Source organism: Hemicordylus capensis, chromosome 5 (assembly GCF_027244095.1).
Source record: "Hemicordylus capensis ecotype Gifberg chromosome 5, rHemCap1.1.pri, whole genome shotgun sequence".
Classification (NCBI taxonomy): Eukaryota; Metazoa; Chordata; class Lepidosauria; order Squamata; family Cordylidae; genus Hemicordylus; species Hemicordylus capensis.
The window spans coordinates 30,331,363-30,352,492 of NC_069661.1; the positions used below are offsets into that span (position 1 = coordinate 30,331,363).

General features: G+C 40.4%; 1 protein-coding gene across 6 annotated transcripts in view; it reads left to right on the forward strand.

Moving 5' to 3' along the window:
* Nucleotides 1-21,130, forward strand: part of RAP1GDS1 (Rap1 GTPase-GDP dissociation stimulator 1) — a 180,885-nt gene that overhangs the window by 93,486 nt on the left and 66,269 nt on the right. For 5 of the 6 annotated variants that reach the window (XM_053255245.1, XM_053255246.1, XM_053255248.1 and 2 more), the window contains exons 3-4: nt 9,386-9,508; nt 13,270-13,395. In XM_053255245.1, the coding sequence (XP_053111220.1) occupies nt 9,386-9,508; nt 13,270-13,395 (249 nt within the window). Of the gene's footprint in view, nt 1-9,385; nt 9,509-9,546; nt 9,567-13,269; nt 13,396-21,130 lie in introns of those variants that run through there. The other variant, XM_053255250.1, reaches the window with a different exon arrangement.

A 21,130-nucleotide genomic window follows, 5' to 3' on the forward strand; every position in this document is an offset into this window, starting at 1 on the left:
CCCTCTGGACTAGAGGTCTGAGTCACAAAAAGCAGCAGTGGCTAAGAGGCAGAAATGCCTATCATGATGCCAGATTTCCGTTCTTGGCTGTTGCATTAGATTAGAGAGGAAGAAGCAAAGGCCTTGATACTGCCCTATGCTCCCGCCTCCAGTTTTAGGCAGACCCTAGAGCCCTAGAAATGTTGCATCCAGTCTCTGCTCTCATAAGATATGGGAAGGCTCAAGCAACTGCACTCTGTACGAATTTAATAAAAAGAAAGCGTTGAAAATCCCTGCCAAATGGAGCTTAAAAGTTGTTTGACTGTCACGAAGTGAGTGCTGGGCTAGCAAGAGCAATGTGGCATTCCAAAGCAGAGGGCCGTTCAATTGACCTTGTAGGCTGCTGTCAAACTAGAAAGGGGGATGTAAAGCATATTTAATATCCTTGCTGAACTCTGACAAAGCAGTTGTGATGTTGCTTCTGCTAGGCACTCTGGCTGGAGTCAGCCTCCAGCACTTATCAGTCATCTCTCAGCAGCTGGATATCTGCTGAGAAAAGCACCGATTGTTTTCCAGCTCTTTCTGGAACCTCCAGGAGACAGGTGCCTATGCGCTTGTGTGCTATTCCCAGTTGTTAAATATAAATAAATAATACTTAGCATATTTTGAGGGTTCAAAGTGCTGCTCATATTTTCACCCCATTTTATCTAGAATATTTTAATGCAGGGTCAGTAGAATATTACCCTGTAATTCAGGAACGCCTCAAGGCAGTTCGCAGAAACAAGATCGAGAGAATACAGAAGTTACTGGCTGACTAATGAAGTACTTGCAGAAGGCTGTTGTGCTCAGTCCTGAGCAGGCATTCCAGACCAGGGCTGCACAATCTTGGCATGCTGCATTTGCCTTAAAGGGGACTTTTGTCAAGAGCCCTACAATGCAATTCCACAACTCCCCATTTTTTAAGTGCAACTCTGCGATCTTCGTTCAGTAAGCACAGCTTTGTTCGTTACAAAAGTGCTTAGTTTTAAAATCTCAAGAATAAAACAGCAGATGAAAAATAATGAGCAAGTAGTTCAAAATAAATTTAAATAATAAAAACAGCCAGCCTATCAATCACTGGGAGGGCGTGTTAATATATATGAACATATTTATTTTATTTTATGCATTTATTTTTATTTTTTTTTTAATAATATGAAGTTGCTTCCTTATACAGAGTTAGACCATTGGTCCATCTGTTTTGCCTACATTGCTTATCAGCAGCCTTCCAGGTTTTCAGACAGAGGTATTTTCCAGCCCTGGAGATACCAGGGATTGAACCTAGGACCTTCGACATGCAAAGCATGTGGCCTACCACTGAGTGATAGTCCTTTCCCCATATCATAAAATGTCATAAAGGGCCTGGGAGAATAGGACAGACTGCCTGGTGCCTAAAAGAGAATATACCAGATAATATAGGGAGGTGTTCCATAATTTGGGTGCCACAACTGAAAAGACCCTCTTTCTGGCAGCCACTCTTTTGAACACCAGAGGAGGCATTTGGAGAAGGATTTCTAGAAATATTCATTATCACAGTAGTGATGATATCAGAGTAATTTCTCAATAATATTCATTATCACAGTAATGCTTATGGAATCCTGCAATATAGGCAGGGTGTGGTATTTCTCCATATTGCAGATGAGGGGAGCTGAGGCTAAGAGAGCTTGACTTGCCTAATGCTGCCCAGTGAATCTTGATTAGACCTGGGGGTGGGGGATCTATGATTAGACCAGTAAGGTTAGATCTGGGGAAACTACACAGCTCAACAAGCCCTACTTTATATCAGTTCATCAGTATTATAGGATACATCAAAGTCCAAATTACTAGGCATAGTTCTTTACCATTCTTGGCATCTTTACCCTTTACAATCTTTGGCATCTCCAGGTAAGGCTGGAGAAGATTCCCTTCAGAAAGCCTGGAGAAAGCTAGTTGGTGTAAACAATACTGAGCTAGATGGACCAATGGACTGACTCAGTGTGAAGCAGCTTCCTACTGTATGTTCCTAATGGTTCTATAAGAAAACTTAAGGGAAGCATGGCTTTCTTTCCATCTCCTATTCATGATTACTCATGGGGCTCTCCCAGACAGTGATATATTCTAATTATGAATATTAGTAGTTCACATTATGCAAAATAAAGCAGGAAATCCACACTGTGTTCAAGGATGTAACGTAATATTCTTAGTACCTTATGTGGCAATCCACAAAACAATGGTGTTTTTTCCCCAAGTTGGGATAAAAGGAGTTTGCAAAAACATCACCAGCAGATGGTGCTAAGACTATTACGCGACATCTTTGGACACAGTGTGGATTTCCTGCTTTATTATTCATCATAATTTGTGCTCAAGTTGGAATATATCACCATCTGGAAGAGCTTGTGATTCCTTCTCTTTTCCTATTTCCTGCAGACCTATTCTGTATGAAGCAGATGGTGTGGCACAGAGGGGTGGAATCCCTCTGTCAACATGCCTCAAGATGTCTGGGTCCAGTATCTCTCCAACTCCTAGATGGATAAAAGTAATTTCACTAGTGCAATTTTATTTTATTTTATTCTTATGCTCCTACCTCTCAACTAATATAACCTTGGCTGTGTTTCAAGACTATGAGTGCAAAATATCTAAAGACACAATTGAAAACCCATCTTTTTAGAGAGGCTTTTTAGTTTTGTGTTCTTTGTCTGTTCCAGTCAGTTTTTAATTTGTACATCTGACTTTAACTGAATCTAGTTTTTAACTGAATTTTGGTTTTTAAGCTGTTTTATTGTTGTCTTTATGAGTCACCTGAGCAGCATCATACTGGAGGTGTGAGATATCAATATTTTAAATAAATAAGAAGGAATTTTCAAATATTTAACAGTAAAATTCTGACTGTTTACCTGGCTGAGGGCACTACCTGATCTTGTCACTTCCTCTGCCACCTTTCCCACCCCACTCATAACTCCCTCTTCTAGTTGTCTTTCTGCTTTTAAACAAAGTGGCTGACATCCACATTGTTGCTCAGTAGTGCTACTTGGGAGTCGCTCTAAAGGACTGCTTAATTTCAGTAGGACTTCTGTTGAGCAATTCATTTAGGATGTCAGCTGGTCCTACATCATCTGTTTCTGCTGTGGTGTTACTGTTCCTTTAAGTGCCTATGCAAACAATGAGTCTGACAGGCTGAAGCAAGAAGTTACCAGCACAGAGGATTTCTAGTCCATCACTCCGTTGTGCAGTACCTTCTGGTTGGTACCTGTACTACTCTGAGTTTGCATAGGCATTTAAATTGCCCTTTAAAAAAAAAAAAGTACAAAACCTTTTAGCAGAGACGGCCAGCTGTTTTCAGGTTAGTGAATAAATAATATTTTCTCACTTAGGAAATAAACAGGCTGCTCCTAGGATATGGAATCTCTGCTAAAGAGCTTCTTGTCTTTTCACAGCTTGACCTATATGCTTGGTTTTTGTTTTTGATGTTGAAACGCTGAAAATAGCTGAATAGAACTGACCGGTCTTATGGAGGTAGAAAAAAGACTTCCCCTGTAGGGCATGGGGAAGGTTTAAAGTCCCAGGGCCATCTTTTTATTTTATTTCTTTCTTTAAACCTTGTCCACATTTGTCTTTTGCCCACACATAGCACTTAAGGGCATAACTAGATGAGACTGCAGAAGATCTATGCGTACAGTTTTTAAAAGGGTAAGTATGGATTGTAGTTCAGGTTGGGGTTGTGGTGTTAGTCGAAGGAAGATTACCCTTTTTGATGCTGCTTTCCAAATCTGAACCTTGGTCTTTCAGTTGGACATTGGGCTAGGGAGGGATGCATCCAGGCAGACATTTAACAGGTGCAGTTTCCCTAATTACTTCCTAGAGATGCCCCAATGAATGTCTGCCTGATGCACCTGTCATCAAGGTAACATGGGTGCATGGAGCCTCATTTCTAAAGCCATCATCATATATCAGACTGTACACAGTCTTTACGGCTTATATGGTGTGGAAGTTAAGATGGGCAACCTAACTTGCAATTTCCTTTTTTTTAATGAGCATTGGTGAAAATGTAAGGCATCTTAATTCTCATTTTAAACTGAAAGTTTTTGGATTACTGAATTACCAAGTCAAGTGTAATACTGTCCTCTCTGACTGTGGTGAAACACTGCAAGGGAGATGTTGTGCTACTCAAGACTCTTTTAACCAAAAATGCCAGAGATTGAACTTAGGGCCTTCTGCATTTGAAGCATATGCTCTATCATGGCATGGACTCAGATTTCTCCCATAGTTCATTGTGCCTGCTTCTTAATTTTTTAATGAACACTTAACCATGTTTCTTAGTGCAAAAGGATTTCAGGAAGGTTCTATATACATGAGTCTTAGCTGCCTTTTTTGCAGATGACATGACAATTCTTCTTGCAAAAGATGTTTTTAAAAAGAAATAAGCAAAAAGTTAGTTTTCTTTCAAGCACTTTCATGCTAAGAGGAAAATATCTGGTAATCAGTTCCCACCTGAAATCTGAGTCATTCTCTTTTGTTCGCTGATCTCAGTCAAATAAATCAGAGCATCTCTGCCATAAACAGCTTCCCTGAGGCAAGGTTTAATTTTATTTTCTGCGCTTCTTTCAGGATACATTTTATCCCATTGATTTAATTTGCACAGTTAACAAGTCCGTCAAACTGTAGGTGACAAAAGCAAGTATGTACCATGTAAGATTCTCTGTAGTGCAGCAGGTGGGATCACACTACTGTATCTTTCATGCTAATTGTGTATAATGTTGTCGGGATCATTAAAAATCAATGGAAATAATCCATTGGGAACTTCTCATCTGTTCACTTTATTGGAAATAATAGGAGGCCTGCAAAACGAAAGCTGAGAACAACCCCATAGTTGAACGGTGGAAGAGAAAATTGTATCACTTTGCTGTAATGGTAAAATTAACATTATTTATTAGAGAAGTTAGAGGGTTATTAGAGGGTTAGAGAAGGAAAGTAGAGATGCAACATCTTTCCTGATAACTGGACAGTGTTTATTGTATATTGGTAAAATAAGTCACATTCTTCTAGTGACCTTTCACATATGCTGTGTGTTTCCTAGAGATCCTTTTTTATATTTTACAACCAGCCCTTACTAGTTAACATAATTCAGTGATATGCTGTAACTTAGCGATATATTGTAACTATGAAACATGTGTTTTCTTTGTATTTTTCAGATATATGATGATAAAGTATATTTAACAAGTTTTTCTAGTAAGAACTAATCTGCCTGCTTTCCTTTCACTATCCATACAACTGGACTAAATTTGGTCCAAATCAGTTTGGCAGTTCACAAGTTAGCCCACTTGCACCTCAAACATCATGTGTCTGCCATCTTGAATTGGGATGGATGACAAACTATGCAGTTGAGGTGCCCCTATGTGTCCCTATAGCTGTTTAAAAAAATTTGTTTAAATTGGTTACACTGTTCACAAGTTAGTCCACTTGCGCCTCAAAAGTTTACACGTCCGCCATGTTGAATTGGGGTGGATGATTACATCACAAACTATGCCGTTGAAGTATCTCTATGTATCCCTACAACTGTATCTGATTTAGTTCATATTGGTCCAGGGCCTGGCCTGCTCAACTCTAGGCCCACCAGCTGTTTTTGGACTACAACACCCATAATCCCCAGCCACAGTGACCAATAGCCAGGGATTATTTATTTATTTATTTTTATATAAGTTGAGCAGCCCTGGTCCAGGCATTGCAAAGTTGATGCAGAGGACACATGGACGGACACACATATGGAATGCTGGGTGATCTCATAAGCCTACTGGGAAGCAGGCTAAAAAATGATATAGACAATCTTTTTGGAATGTAACTGTTCATTTTATTGAAAATGATGAGAGCTTTGCAGTGGAGCTGATTTCAAGGAAAGTTCATATCAAACTGTGACTGTTATTTTTATCTTGTAAGTATGAACCCGCAACAAAGTGTTGCAGCAAATCTCTGGTGTGCATTTGTTACCTGAGCCTTTGACCTGAGCACAGTGACCTGAGCACAGTAAAGGTTTTCCATACCTTTACCCCTCAGAAGCAGAAGGGGTTATGGCTGTCTTGAGGAAATATTATTCAAGCTGAAAAATTTCCTGTTCTTCTTGTTCAAGTCTTTCTCCCTACTCCTTGCCACTGAGTTCCATTAGCTCCACCCACCTGCTTGTCTGTTAACTGCCCTCTGAGTCCACAAACATTCCACTCTACTGAGTTATAGTGGAGTATTTTGGGGATATTCTTTGCCCCCAAACTTATGTGGGGGGAGTTCAGATTTTTGTGAAAGTGGCATTTCTCTGAGTTACCTTGCATTTGTCTCTCACCCACAAGTGTTTCGGTCCATAAGGATCGTAATATTACAAAGTCTTTCAGAAACAGATATTAGATAAATGGGAGGTGGAAAACCCCCTGTAGTTTCTCAGAATTCAGGTTTTAAAAGTCAGAGCATTTCCCCCTGATATAGAAATTCTTCTGAATGGTGATGATGATGATGATGATTTGTTAGCCGCCCCAAAGAAAATTGTTCTCTGGGCAGCTCACAATAAAACAATACAATAAAACATACAATTAACACACAAAATAAAAATACAATACAATTTCTATGCAGGTTTTCCTCCTACCTTGCTTCTACACAAGTGAAAACTGGGAGCACACACAGCTCCCAAACCTGGGTACATTGTGTTCTTGATTGTGTGAATCACCTCTGTTTCTTTTTAGATTGTGAGCCCTTGTGGGACAGGGAGCCATCTTATTTATTAAGGCTCTCCACATGAGCAGTGTGGAAAGCCTGTAGGGGGTTTGCGGACAGAATAGGCTTGACCTGCTCTCCCCGCACCCGAGCACACAGCTCGCCCTGGGTGGCCGGATTGGCTGCCCACATGATTACCAGCTCCATCATGGAGCCGGTTGGGGCGGCGAGGATCGTGGGCTGCCTGGCCCCTGGAAGTTCCAGAATGCCCCATGCGGATGCACAGGGCATTCTGGGGAGTCCTCCGGCACTGGGAGGCTTGTTTTAGCTGCCAAGGTGGGGGGTCTCCTTGTGAGTCGCCATGCCGTGGTGACTCACGATCACAAAAACGGGGTTAGCGGTGTGCTCACTCCGCTAACCTCCTTCTAGGGGGGCATTTTAGAGGGCTGGCCGCCAGGAGCCATACAGTTCCCGTGGTGGCACATCGCCAGCCAAAACAGGCTGGTCGTGGGAATAGCCTCATTATTTATTTATTTTCTATGTAAACTACTCTGAGAACTTTTGTTGAAAAGGCATTATATAAATATTCATAGTAGTGGTAGTAAGACCAGCAGATGGAAGTAAAGAACTGGCTTCTATATATACCTTAGTGGTGCTAAAAGCTCCCTGCCATATTCTTTTTAAAAAATCACTTAACGCATATCATGTGTTTAAGTCTAAAGCAATTCATCTTGTACACAGGATGTTCTAAAAATGTTCAAAATAACATACCCCAGACTGTGCACATCGTTTGGATTATACTCTCTTCAGCAGTCTCAGGGTTCTGACTAGGGGTCTTAACCTGCCTTGTCTCGTCAGTGATCATCAAGTGTGGGGTTTGAATGTGGAAAGTGCTATGTTTTTGCTTAGTACAGAGGCTGAAGTGATGATGGGAGATTCATTGGCTGACCTCCTGACTAACAAAGTGCTTGTAGAAGAATCTTGTGTCGCACAAAGTCTGAAGCTTGTGTTCTAGACATGTTTTGCACAACCACAAGCATGCCTCATTTGTTAGTAAGGGAACCTTTGTGCAAAAGCACTATAGCACAAGAGTACAATTTCAGAAAAACCCTCTTTGTGCAATTACGCCATCTTTTTGCACTAGCTCAGTTCTGTTATGCAAGCGTTCCATTAGGATGCCAGCCGTTATCTCCCAGCTTAATTTACCTCATGAGGGTTTCATGAGAGTGAAACACTCCCTGAGCAACTGAGAAACCCAGGATGCTACTGTAGCAAATAGAATAAAGCCTGTCTAATTCTGGTAAAACTAGATCTTCTTTAGAGGCCACCCTCTGAATGCTCTCACCTTAAAAGATTAAGTGAGAGGCCTCTTATGCAGCCCTGCTGACAAAGGCCCCAAACCCGTCCAGTCCAGCACCATGTTTCACAAGGCCCACCAGCTGCCTCTGAGAAGCACGCAAGCAAGATGTGATGGCATGCCTTCTCTCTTGCTGTTGCTCCCCTGCAACTGGTATTAAGAGCAGGGGCGTAACTATGATAGGGCAAGGGAAGACAGTTGTTTGGGGGCCCACTGCCTTGGGCCCCTCCCCCAGAGGCAAGTCACATAACTGACTCCCCCAGCCGCGCACCCGCCCGGGCTTCCTTCAGTTGTATTCATCCTCTGAAACTGATGTGAGTGTTAAGACCTGGAGCTACCAGAACAGCAGGTCTTTCTTTCGTACCATTAAATGACTGGCATCGGCCACAATTTACAAAACCTTTTAAAAAATAATATAGGATGATGTTCTATTGTGGCACATAGGTTATATATATAAAAATTTTACAATGCTTTTTGTTACCTCTACTCAGCCTCATTTAAGATTTCTTTACTTTATGAGCTGAGCTTCAGTGAAGGGGGGGGGGTGCGCATTTTAAAATCTTGTCTCTGGGCCCACTACAACCTTGCTACGCCCCTGATTAAGAAGCATCTTGCCTTTGAGCTGGGTGGCCTATAGGCACTAGACTATACTAGGCACTGATAGAACTGTCCTCCATGAATTTGTCTGAGCCCCTTTTTGAAGCCATCCAAGCTAGTGGCCATCACCACATCCTGTGGCAGAGAATGCCACAGATTAATTATACACCGTGTGGAAAAGTACTTCCTTTTGTTGGTCTTACATTTCCCGGCCTTCAGTTTCATGGGATGACTCCTGGTTCGAATGTTGTGAGAGAGGGATAAAAATTTCTCTCTGTCCATTCTCTCTACTCAATGTATAATTTTTTTAGAACTCTATCAAGTCTCCCCTCAGTAGCCTTTTTTCTAAACTAAAAAGCCCCAGATGTTGTAGCCTTGCCTCATAAAGAGAGGGCATAGGGGAAGTCAAGAGTGCATGGGTGCAGCGGCAGGGAGAAGCCTATGCCTGCGTTAAGAGCAGCCTGCTGCTGCAAAGATACAGCTCCCATTCCATACTTGCTGCAGTAGTCACAGTGTCAGCCAGTATCTGTTTTCCTGCTGGATATTTGGCGTGTAATGTTACTGCAATATTAATGTCACTGCATCATCAGCATCTGACTTGCATGTAGCAAGGTGTCCTCCTTTGGTTTTTATGTAATACAGGTCTAGATTCAGGCTTTCATTAGGTGTGAAATGTTGCATAACACAATATACTTCTCACTCATTTTTTAAAACCAAATTCTGTTTTGTGTATATTTTTTTCAGATACAGAAACAAGTGAAAAAATCCAGAAAAGTGGGATCCTTCAAGTGTTTGCAAGTCTGTTGACTCCGCAGTCTTCCTGCCCCGCAAAAGTAGCTAACATCATAGCAGAAGTAGCCAAAAATGGTGAGGTTTTTCCACAAGGCCTTTTCTACTGGAACATCTTCAGTTTTGCAGCTCACTTGTCAGTATGTTTTACTTCATTTATGTTTTCATTTTATAGAATAGATGTTTTCCATTTCTCTCTCTCTCTCTCCCCCCACTTTTTGTTTTGTTTTGTTTTTGTGTTTGATAATAGATTAGTTCTTAGTCATCCATTTTCTAGGTACATCAAAGCAGCACGGAGTTGTAATCCCTTTTTATAGTATTAACTGTTATAGAAAATTCAGTGTGTGTTTATCAGGCAAATCTATTATAAAGGACAGACTTTCACAGTTGGGTCTACAGATGCTGCTGCAGATACATTTGTGCATAGTTTGTAGATTAAAATTTAACACAGCTCTGTGTATTAAGGCAAGAATGTCTTCAGTTCATTCTTATATACATTTGCATCCAATAAACCTTTGTCAATGTCATCACAATAGTACTGCTCTTTAGTCAACCTTAAAGTACATCAGGGCCATTTAATATATCTTCAGGCTCTGTTATAAAAGAAGATGCAGTCTCTTATTGGTGGGGTTTTCAGAAGGGCCCGATTCAAAAAATTGTGTAATGCTGGTGCCAGCAAGCTCCTAAGCCATGGCAAACACCAGACACCTTCCCTGTGCTACTGTTTTCTAATTGGTCACAAGCACAAATCTAATAGGGGATGGGCAGAACGGAAGACATATCTAACATTGTTCTTGTAACTTGGAGTAATTTGAACGTATATCTTTCTTCCCAGGCTAGTGCTGTACTGTCTCTCAGTGCAAACCCTTTCTGCTGCTTGGGACTGTGCATAGCATTGACTTCCCCTATCCCACTATGGGGGGGAAATGGCCGAGTAACAGATTTTAAAGAATTAGCTATCAGGGCAATTCAGTATATAGCTCTTACAACAGAAAAGAACAAAAGGTTTAAATTCCTTACTCATTGTCGAAGATTGTAATATCTGACTGTTCAGTTTGCCCCCAATAGTAGGTTGTGCGGGGAAATGTATGTGTTTTCTAGGTTCTAAAAACCTGGTCATCTGGAGAGAATCTATCTACGTGATCTCTAAGAGTCGACACCGACTTAATCAATCAATCAGTCAAAAACTTGGACCCGCTTCTGTAACTGGATACAGCATGTGCAAACTGTCACAACTTACTGGGAATTGTTACCCTAAGGAGAAAGCAATTTGAGACCCAGACTACTGAGTTTACATTGCAGTAGTCTTTCCCCCGCATAGCAGCAGAAACAGAATAAAAATAAAACCATCAATCCATGTCTAAACATGGGCACAGCCTTGTAATTAGACACTTATGCAGTTGGCCATTGCCACAAGTTTGGTAGGAGAGTGTTGCACTGACAAAGCTGCTTCAGCTATTGGAGCTGTTGGGGTGTCTGTTGAAGTGCGGGGTGTCTGGACCACAAATAGCACTGTAGCTCTTGCCTACCTGGGTATGATGCTCTCGTTGCCCTTACATTATAGAAAGACCAGTTGCTAGAAGGAGAAGGGGAAGGCCAGGAAACAGTGTGTAGTGCTTTCATGCATATGCATACTGCTCAGTGTTCCCTCTAAGGCGTGTGCACATGCTCACATAATTTTTGATGTCCATTCAGTTAATTTTATATCCCGCTCAGGTTGAATCAGGAAGGCCCCACTCTGATTGCATGTGTGCACACACTGCCTTAATATACTGCTGCCCAGAACAAAACTTATTCCACATTCAGATGGGAACAATTAGAGAGAACACTGATATTGCTCTTCTGGCTTTTGAGTGGCTAGGATGGTTATGGTGATTAGAATGTTAGACAAGCCCCAGGGAGACCCAGGTTCAAATCCCCACAAGGATGAAGCACACTTGGTGACCTTAGACTAACCTCTCTCTCATCGTAAGCTTCCTCACAGGGTTGTTTTGAGGATAAAATGGCAGGGGAGGGAGAGAGTGTGGTACAACACTTTGAAGTGCAGAAGAAGGGTAGGGCAGACATGTAAATAATACTGACTGACATTGTGACTAATGCTGTGCTTGTGCAATTAACGAAGTTGCACTAGTGCAAGAAGATTGCGTAGCTGCGAGAAGTCACAGGGATTTCCGAAATTGCACAGAAGTTCCCTTAAAAACATATGATACCACAGGGAGTAGGGATGTGCACGAGCCGTCTGTGTATCCATCGGTGGGGCAGGGAGCGGTTCTCTTAAAAAGCAGATAAGGAGCTCCTTACCTGCTCATCCCTGCCCTGCTGCCTTTCTGGCGCCTGTTATCTAAACGGCCATGTGGGGCTTGGGGCTGTTCCCTACAGCCTCCATGTGGCGTCAGCATGCACATGGTCGGCATGCACTTGTGCCAGCCATTTGTGTGCCGATGCTGTGTGGAAGCTATAGGGAGCAGCACAGCAGCGTGGCAACCCTGCAGCAGCCATTTGGAGAGTGGGCATCGCGAGCGGAGAAACTCCTTACCTGCATTTTAAGGGGACCGCTCCCCACCCCATTGAGCTGGTTCGAACACTGGTGCCTAGGCCTGTTCAGTGCTTCCCAAAGGAGCTGCCAAACTGGCTTGTACACACCCTAAACCGAAGCATGTGCACAAACATGCTTACATCACTGCAACACTAGTCTGGAATGCAAGCAGAACTAGCTCATGCAACAGCTGTGTATTAGTGCAGTGTCCTTGTGCAAGCACAGCATTGGTCAGGATGTTGGCCATTAATAATCATATATGTCTTGCTTATTCTCCTGGCTTCATCACTTTTGTTTTGTTTTGATGTGTTGTGATTTAATGTGCTATGTGTTTTTACTTGATGTTTTAATGCTGCATTGTGAGCCACCCAGAGAACAATTTGTTATGGGGCAGCTAACAAAGTTCTATTATTATTAAAATAAAATCATTATTTTATTTTATTTTATTTTATTTTATTTTATTTTATTTTATTTTATTTTATTTTATTTTATTAAAATCATAGACAATCCTTCTGTATCCATTTCTCCCAAAACAACAGCCTTGTGAATTAAAAAAAATAAATAAATATAACATATTTATAATAATCATTTATAAATCATATAAATTTATAAATCATATAAATATGATTTGCTCAAGATCTGCCGGTAAGCCTGTGGTAGAGAAGGAAGACCCATGTGTCTTGGGTTTAAATCCAACATCCCAATCATCAGGATGAAAATGAGTTTTCTCCCTGTCTAGATTTTGCAGAAATATTTAGTGCATAACCCTCTGTCTCCTTTGAGCTGTAGCTTTGACATTTTGTTTTGCTTCTATTTACAGTTTAATCAAGATCTTGTATTGAAGCAGAGATATTTCCTTTAGACACAGGATTGCAGCAGCCTTAAATCAGGTTTTCTGTAATTGAGTAATTTAGATTCTGTTTAATGTATGAGGGGCAGAACCACAGTTGCCAATATTTTAATCTTCTCTTACCTATATTTATCATTCTCAAATACGTTTGGTGAGGTCTTAAAATGAAGGTTAGTTAAAATACTTTAAATGCCTACCAAATGAATCCACAGTGGGCAATAGATAGCTAGAATGTTGAATATGCCCATAATTCCTAAGCTTTTGTTGTTGTTCTTGGAACTGGAATGTATTTGTTCTAGACATAAATTAGTTCTCATACAGAGCTGCAGTACTTCTGGTGTATGTGAATTTGGAAAAGAAAGTGATTTGCTGGAGGAGAAATGACTCTGTTAACAAGAAACCATCAATCCTCGCCAACTAGCCTTTAATTAACCCTCTCTCTGTGTTTTGTAGAATTTATGCGGAATCCATGTGTGGATGCTGGCTTGATCCCACCTCTGGTACAGCTCTTAAATTGCAAAGACCAGGAAGTGCTTCTTCAAACAGGACGTGCCTTGGGCAACATATGCTATGACAGCCGTAAGTGTTCAAATATCGGGATTTTTTTTTTTTAAGCCTGTTTCTTGTTGTTCATTTTTTCTTTCTTGTTTTGTTGCTGGTAGTGCTTTTTGTGAGACATCTGTGGATGCTGTCACAACTTGAATGACAGGCTGTCATAAGCCCCATTTTTAAAAAATAGAAACTACCAAATTTGGCAAATATAGTGGAGTTTTGTGGACAGAGGCAGACAAATGCCTGATTTGGTGTTTTGTTTTGTTTTTTAAAGAAGACTGGATAATAATGAAGGTATTAATTCAAATATACTGTTTTCTTCCAGTCCATTTTACAAGTTTTGATGTAATTGACATTCAAGTACTTATTGATCATTATGTTTGGTATCACAAATGAATTGGTGTTCTGGCATTATTATGCAGTGTACCTGCATCTTGTAATATGGATTAGTGTCTTTTATGTTGACATCTTGGCCTTGCAGAAGGGGTTAGGCTAGTGAGAAGGCATGAAAAATCCAGGTTTCCTGTATGGTTTACAGATGGTCAGGAAGGAAACTGAGAACGTCCAACAGAATGCTTGGGGAGATAGGATGGTTTATGTAGAGATTTGAAACTAGCCTTTACAAATCCTGTTTGCATGGGCCCTACCTACCTAAGTTTTGATCAGTCTTAGGGATCATAAGAAATATCAGAATGGCAGTTCCCAGTCAAGGCATCCAGCTGTTGACTCGACTTGGGAATAGTTGCCATGGAAATGAACACATAACATAATAGGCAAAGTTTCAGAGAAGTTTGGTGGTTGTTCAGAGTGGCATATAGTTTTGACTGTAGCAACGGCACTATCTCAGCCCAAAGTACTTATTTTTTTAAAAAGAGGCCTGTGCAAGATTGGAAATATCGTACCCGATATGATAGATATTGGTTTTAGGTCTTTTGGCTCTTTAAATAAGGTTATCAAATTTTCGATTGGAAATCTGATAACTATTAGAAAAAATGCCCATAGAAGTGTATGGAGAAATACTAAAAAACTGGAGGGGGGAAATGGCTGGGCAGAAAATTCTGAAATTAGGCACATATGTAGTCTGTGTATTTAATTTCAGTTAAATCTGGCCATCCATTAGTTTTTAAATATTTTTTTTAAGTAACCCAGAAATTCTACTCACATCTGAGAATCACTGCAAAAAGTGTCACATCCAAGATTTGCAATGAAAATGATATCATGTCTGAGACTCTTCCACTTGCTTTTTAAAGTCATAAGTAAATTATTATATTATATTATATTATATTATATTATATTATATTATATTATATTATATTATATTATTATAGATATAGATGCATGGGCAGATGGGCAGATAGATAGCAAAAGATGGCTCCTTCCCCCCAAGCAATGATTGGGGAGGGGAGAGTAGACTTCATTTTGTATTTCCATTGCCTTTTTGTGCTCTGATATTTTGATATTATTTTTGATAATTATCCCCAATACCGCATTGGATAATTCCAATTCCATATAGGCTTCCCTATATTGGATCTGAATTATTTCTGATAACTCCAATATCACCAATATTGGGCCATTTTTAATATCCAAAATTTGATATTGCACAGCCCAAAAAAATATTGCCTCCTACCTACTGATTTCATCATTACCCAGTCCTCATTTGCTCCTGATCTAAGGGAAGATGTGGTGTAAGATCTAGTGTAAGCTTCCATTAATTTTAAGCAAAAGTCAAAGACTTTTTATTCCCCTGTTTGTATACATATTTCTCTTTGACTGCCCTTTTTTAAGCTATTGTCTTTTATCCTGCATTTCTATTACTTTATAGGCTGTTTTGTTTTGTTTTGTTTTGTAACTGCTGTAAGCCACCATGAATTATTTTATGAAGAATTACAGCATCTAAATCTTTTAAATAAATAAATAAAATTTATATGCTCAGCTCCCTAAAGCAATTATCTTTGGCAGTGGCCAAAGGGCTTCACCCATCTTAGTGCTGGGAAGGGTAGTTTGTCCAAATGCCTTCCCAATAGAGCTATGGAGAAAGTGCTTGGAAGGAAGACCCTTCCCTGCACACACTACGTGCTGTACTTCATGTTCCATCCCAATATTGTTGGGGCACCATTGTGCTTGGCTTCTCGTAAAGAAGCCTTCTCCACACCAGAAGTGTGCAGTACTGCACAGAGGGAGCTGTGCGGTGAGAGGCCACCTCCACATGATACTAGCAAGAAGGTGCAGCGTATTCAGCACTATGAAAACACAGGCTTAGTGTTCAGTAAAATCTGAAGTCAGGCTTTTCTAATTTTTAAAAATATTTGAAGCTTAAACTTACAAGCCATTGGAAGTTATCATATTTCAAGCAGTCATGTTTAAAATATTGTCTTCACACATTAGCTGAAGAGCAGATGCTTAATTTGCCCATTATATAGTGGTATATTGTGAATTAATAGCATTCTCTAGTGACATTCTCTCGATTCACATTTATATAAACTCTGGGGTGCTGTAAAATGGCAAAAATTAATCCGGCCTGTTTTGATACATTTTTAGGACCTAAGCCTCTCTTAAGGCACACATTAAATTCAGAAATCAATTGTAATACATACAATCATATCAGGTTATATTTGACCTCCTTAATACAAACATATCAGATTTAGATGATCTGCTACATTTCATCTTAACAGACCTTAGTGTTCCATACCTAACAGATGTATTAACAAATTCATGCCTATAAGTATGTGCTGCCAGAAAGAAAAAGGGAGCTATCAGGAAAAAGCTGTAATTCTTTTCACTTAGTAAAGATAAAAGAGGATGGATAAGCATTAGGGCTGCGAACTGTTTAAAAGAATTTTAATTAAAATGAATAAATTTTAAAATCCTCAGACTGCTAGTCAATTTAACCTACCAGTTAAATGTTGTGGCTGTAATAAAGATTTCGGAGGCGGGGGCGGGGGGGATAGGTTTAGACATAATTTCTAAAGAAGAAGATATCTGTTGATTTAAAGGCTACTGCAACATAATTGTATCAGAAAAATAATGAGAATACTGCCTTAAACATTTATCTTGCACTCTGCAACCAACCAGCATCAGTCAAGTGTCTTCAGTCCTTTGCACACACTTACTGGACAGTGAGTCCCATTGAACACAATGAAACTTGCTTCTCAGTAAGCATAGGATTGTGCTGCACAGCTCTCTCCATTTAATTGTTTTTCCATCCAATCAAATATGTCAACAAAAGGTCCCTCACTTTTGAGAATTTTCTGGTAGGTGATAGAACACGGGTGGGAATTGTGTCTTTAGTGTACAGAGGGAGAGGGAGAGAAGGAGGGAGGGAGATTAACCCTTGCGAAATCCATCCAAACCGAAGATTCTCCAAATCTGGTGCATCTCTAAGTTATACTGCCTATATCCTCACAATTTTCCAAAGCAAAAGTAGAGGCAGGCATTGGAAATAATGGAAGTATTGCACAAGTGTGATTGTGCAATTTTAGGTATTAGCGAAAGAACGCTCTTGTGCAATATCACAGGCATTGTTCTAGACACCCACATTAGTGGGGGAGTTGAGAACCGTCTGCATAACTGCTGCTGGAAATCCCTCCTGTGTTCAGAATTGTAATGTTCAAAATTTTAATGTAAAAAGATTTTACAGCTTGTCTGCCAAAACTTTGAAAGCTTATGATATCCTTTATTACAAGTATTAATGCATATAAAACTTTCCCACATTATGATTTTAAACATAAAAATGGTTTGCAGAAGCATTCCTGAGACTATGAAATACAATAGGGGAAACTGCCCTGAGATTTTACCATAAGCAAGCACATAATTTAAAATTCAAATTCTGGGATGGGATAACTAAACACAGTAAAGGTTTTCAGGGCATCCTTGCTTCACACTGGAAATACTTTTCTGATACATAAAATTCTTCAAAGGACTCCTCTGGGAGCCTTTTAAGGAGTAAAATATTCTTGAGATATTTGGAAAAGTAGAAAAAAAATGACAACTTAAAAAAAACCACATTCTGGTGGTTTTAAAGAAAGGTTGTTTTTGTTCCTTCCACTCTTATCCTGTGCTATCAAATGAGTCTCCTGCTGAGAAATATAATTTAAAAGGCATCCCCACTGTGATATAAAAAAGTCCCAATTGCTTAATAAAAATGGTGGAATAATGAGTCTCTCTTTGTTTTTAATTTTAGCTTTGGTGGGGAAGTATATATCCTTACTTGTTTCACAAATATTTGTTTAGCTAATTGGTTCACTCCTGTGACATGCATTGCCTAAATTTTAAGCACATTAATAAAACTTTGTACTATAAAGAAATAAACAGTATAATTTACTATGGTGGTTTATCCTCCGGTAACAGGAATTAGAAAGGAAATATAATGAAGAAACATACCTGAATATGCCTGGACAGGTTTGCTCCATTAGCTCAGTCGGGCTGAAGGAACTCGCAAAAACTGAACTTTTGACTTCTTGCAATGCGATTTAGAATTTTAATTGGACTTTCTGACGAGTAGTTTTGTTCTAATGTTGGTCACAACTAATTGGCCATCTTCAAGCTGCATGGTTCAAACCATGTTATAGAAAGGCCCAAGGCTAGTACAATCAAGGCAGTCCATTCTAGTGTGTTTGGGTTTACATTATGCGGGGGGTGGGGGGATAGTTTCCTGTCCTTGCTTCTTATGCTTTGACTCTTGAGCCTAGTGCTTTATTTAAATAGTATTTTCACAAGCAAAAAGTGATTCTGGTATCAAACTGCCATACACTTTTCTCCCAAGCACAATTGCATTGAAATCATGGTTTATTTACCAGTGAAAGATTGTGAATTGTAAAGTTGATGAATATTAAACTCTATTCATGTACATTTCGGTTAGACATTATGTCCAATGTATGGGCAGGGAGGGGAAGGGAATGGCAGCAATTCTGGACCCACATCTGTGCCACATAATTTTTCTTAATGTATGGTCAAACTATAGCCAGTTATGATGAGACTGATGTATTAACAGATCAGATCAGTCAGAGACTATCTGTGCCCAGGCGTGTTGCCTCTTTCCTGATCAAGTCATGGGAGAAGGAAGCCCACATTGCCTAAGCTGTTTTCCACATTTCCCCAACTCAAGACCAACATTTAGACAGTATTTTTCTCCAAATGAGGATTCTTCTCTTCTGTTCTCCTTCTAATTCAGCTCTGAAGGGATGGAAGGAATGAGAAAGCACAGCACATATTTTCAGCTTCCTGAGGAAAGCTGTGGTGTATCTCATCTCTGCATTTATTCCTCTCCTCCATCTAAGAAGTCTTGAAATGGGGAGACAGAGGCTAGAAGTGGCATCGAGGTGGGGTGGAGATGACTACAATGTGGATTTCCCCACGTCCGTTGCCTGGGTAGTTCACGGTACTTCTGGAGCTTCAGAAAGATTTGGATAGAGGATTGGCTCCATCTTTTTTCTGCCTCTTTCTTATTTTGACATGTCTGAAGAAAAGGAAGTAATGATGGGCAAAAGTCTCCCACCTCAATTTGGAATGGCTGGGTCTTTCAGAGACTATTTGGAGAGTCTTGGAATAAGTCCAGGCTTTTTCTGACAGTTCTCCAAATCTTTCAAAAATCTAGACCTCCTCCACTATTGTCAGTCTTCTCATTTGCCAATTTCTCTCCTCTCTATTCTCCCAGATTTACAAATTGCAATGGGAAAGGGGGAAATGGCTGCCAAGAGAGCTCACAGTGTTTGAAGTTTCTCCCTAAGGTTCCATCTTTCTGCAGTGAAAGCTTCTGTGTTTGCCAGAAGATTGAGCATTGTCAGAGAATGGAATTGTTTTATTCCTGCTGGCAAATAGTTCAGGGGCAAATATATATTTTGTGGGGTCAACAATGTAGGCCCTGAGCATGATCAGAAGAAACTGTCTCATCTTCGCTCCAGGAACTGTAAATGGCTTTAGGCTCAGTTGCTATTTTCTCTCCTCTTCTGTCCTCCAACATGGTACATTTGTGAAAGTGTGGGGAGGTGGAAGTGAAGAATGAGAAACAAAATTGACAAGCACGAAGACTGAGCTATTAGAAGCAAAATACAGAGGTGAGATTATACAACTCAGGTTATACAGAGGTGAGGTTATATAGCTCCAGTAGCTCAGGGATATCTAGATTGGGTGAGCTTTTCCAAATCCTCCATTTCTGAATTTCATCTACATTCTTAGAAAGAAATACCCTACCCATACTTTTTCCTTTAGGAACATAGGAAGCTGCCATATGCTGAGTCAGACCATTGGTCTATCTAGTTCATTATTGTCTTCACAGACTGGCAGTGGCTTCTCCAAGGTTGCAGGCAGGAATCTCTCTCAGCCCTATCTCGGAGAAGCCAGAGGGGGAACTTGAAACTTTCAGCTCTTCCCAGAACGGCTGCATCCCCTGAAGGGAATATTTTACAGTGCTCACACTTCTCGTCTCCCATTCATATGCAACCAGGGTGGAACCTGTTTAGTTAAGGGGACATGTCATGCTTGCTACCACAAGACCTGCTCTCCTCTCTAGGAAAAGGTGCGAGGTCAAGTAGTTCTGTAGGCTTTTGTTTCTTCATCTCCCTTCTCTTTCTTGAACCTAATACTCCCTTTCACCATGTCAGGCAGAATACAGTAGTAGAAATCTGGAAATGTTTTGTTTATCTGTTTTAAAGTCTTTTTGTAAACTCTGGAGTTAAGAAAGAATTGAGTTATTCACAGCTGACTTGGTTGGAATTTTGCCCCTTGCAGGTTACATAGAGCTTTGATTAGGAATATCTCCCTTTCTTGTTTCTTTCTTTTTAAAGTGGCCAAATGAGGTTTTTATATGTGGACAAAATGCTCAGTGACTGACATCCAGACTGTGACAGATGGGGGGGGGGAGGTTTTTAAGTACACAATTGGAGAGGAGTGATTTTTCACTGATTCCCTCCCCCTGACTTTTGCAGCCCTCAATGCTTCTCAGAAATATGTCCCTGACGATCCCAACAACTGTCAGGAAAATATTTTTGCAAAGCTTCAAGGACTGCGGAGAGAAGGGAGGATCTGAAAATATCTTCCCTCCCTCATTGCACACATGAAATGTTGTTTGGTGCAGGTAACATTACTCGTTAGCCATTGTTAGCCAGCGAGTATTAGCTTAATGGAATCTCCAGCTTTAGAGAATTTAGAACACTGCTATTCCCTGCTAACTGGGCAAAGAGGCACCTTTCAAAGTAGTGATTCTCTTTATATTCAGCAGGGGGAGAGCAACTGTTCTTCAGTTCATTTCTAGCACATCTTCCCTCCAGTAGCTGTTGTTGGTGTCTGCTGGGTCTATGCTGTCTGGAGTATGGGAACTCCCAATAGCATCATTAGTTCCTCTCACCACAGGGAGGCAGCCAATCGTGGGGCAATTAGGAGAAGCTCTGGGAGGAACTATAGTCCTCGGGCATCCCCATGGACATGGCCGAAATTCTCCCTGCCCGCCCAGCCTTCCCCGCTCCAGTGCTGGGTCAGGATTTAAAGAACACCTCACCACAACCTGGGGCAATTGCTCTGTGATCAGCTGCCTCCTTGTGGTGGGAGGAGGGAATAGCGCTATTGGGAGTTCCAATACCTCCAATAGCCCATGCTTAGTGTCTACCTTTAAAAGAAAGAGAAAGTGAAAGATTGTGAGCTCTTTGGGGACAGGGAACCATATTCTTATTATTCTTTTTCTATGTAGGCCATATTGAGAACATTTCTAGCATCTCCTGTTTTTTGATTGTGACCCTGTTTGGGACAATGAACCATTTTATAATAACTT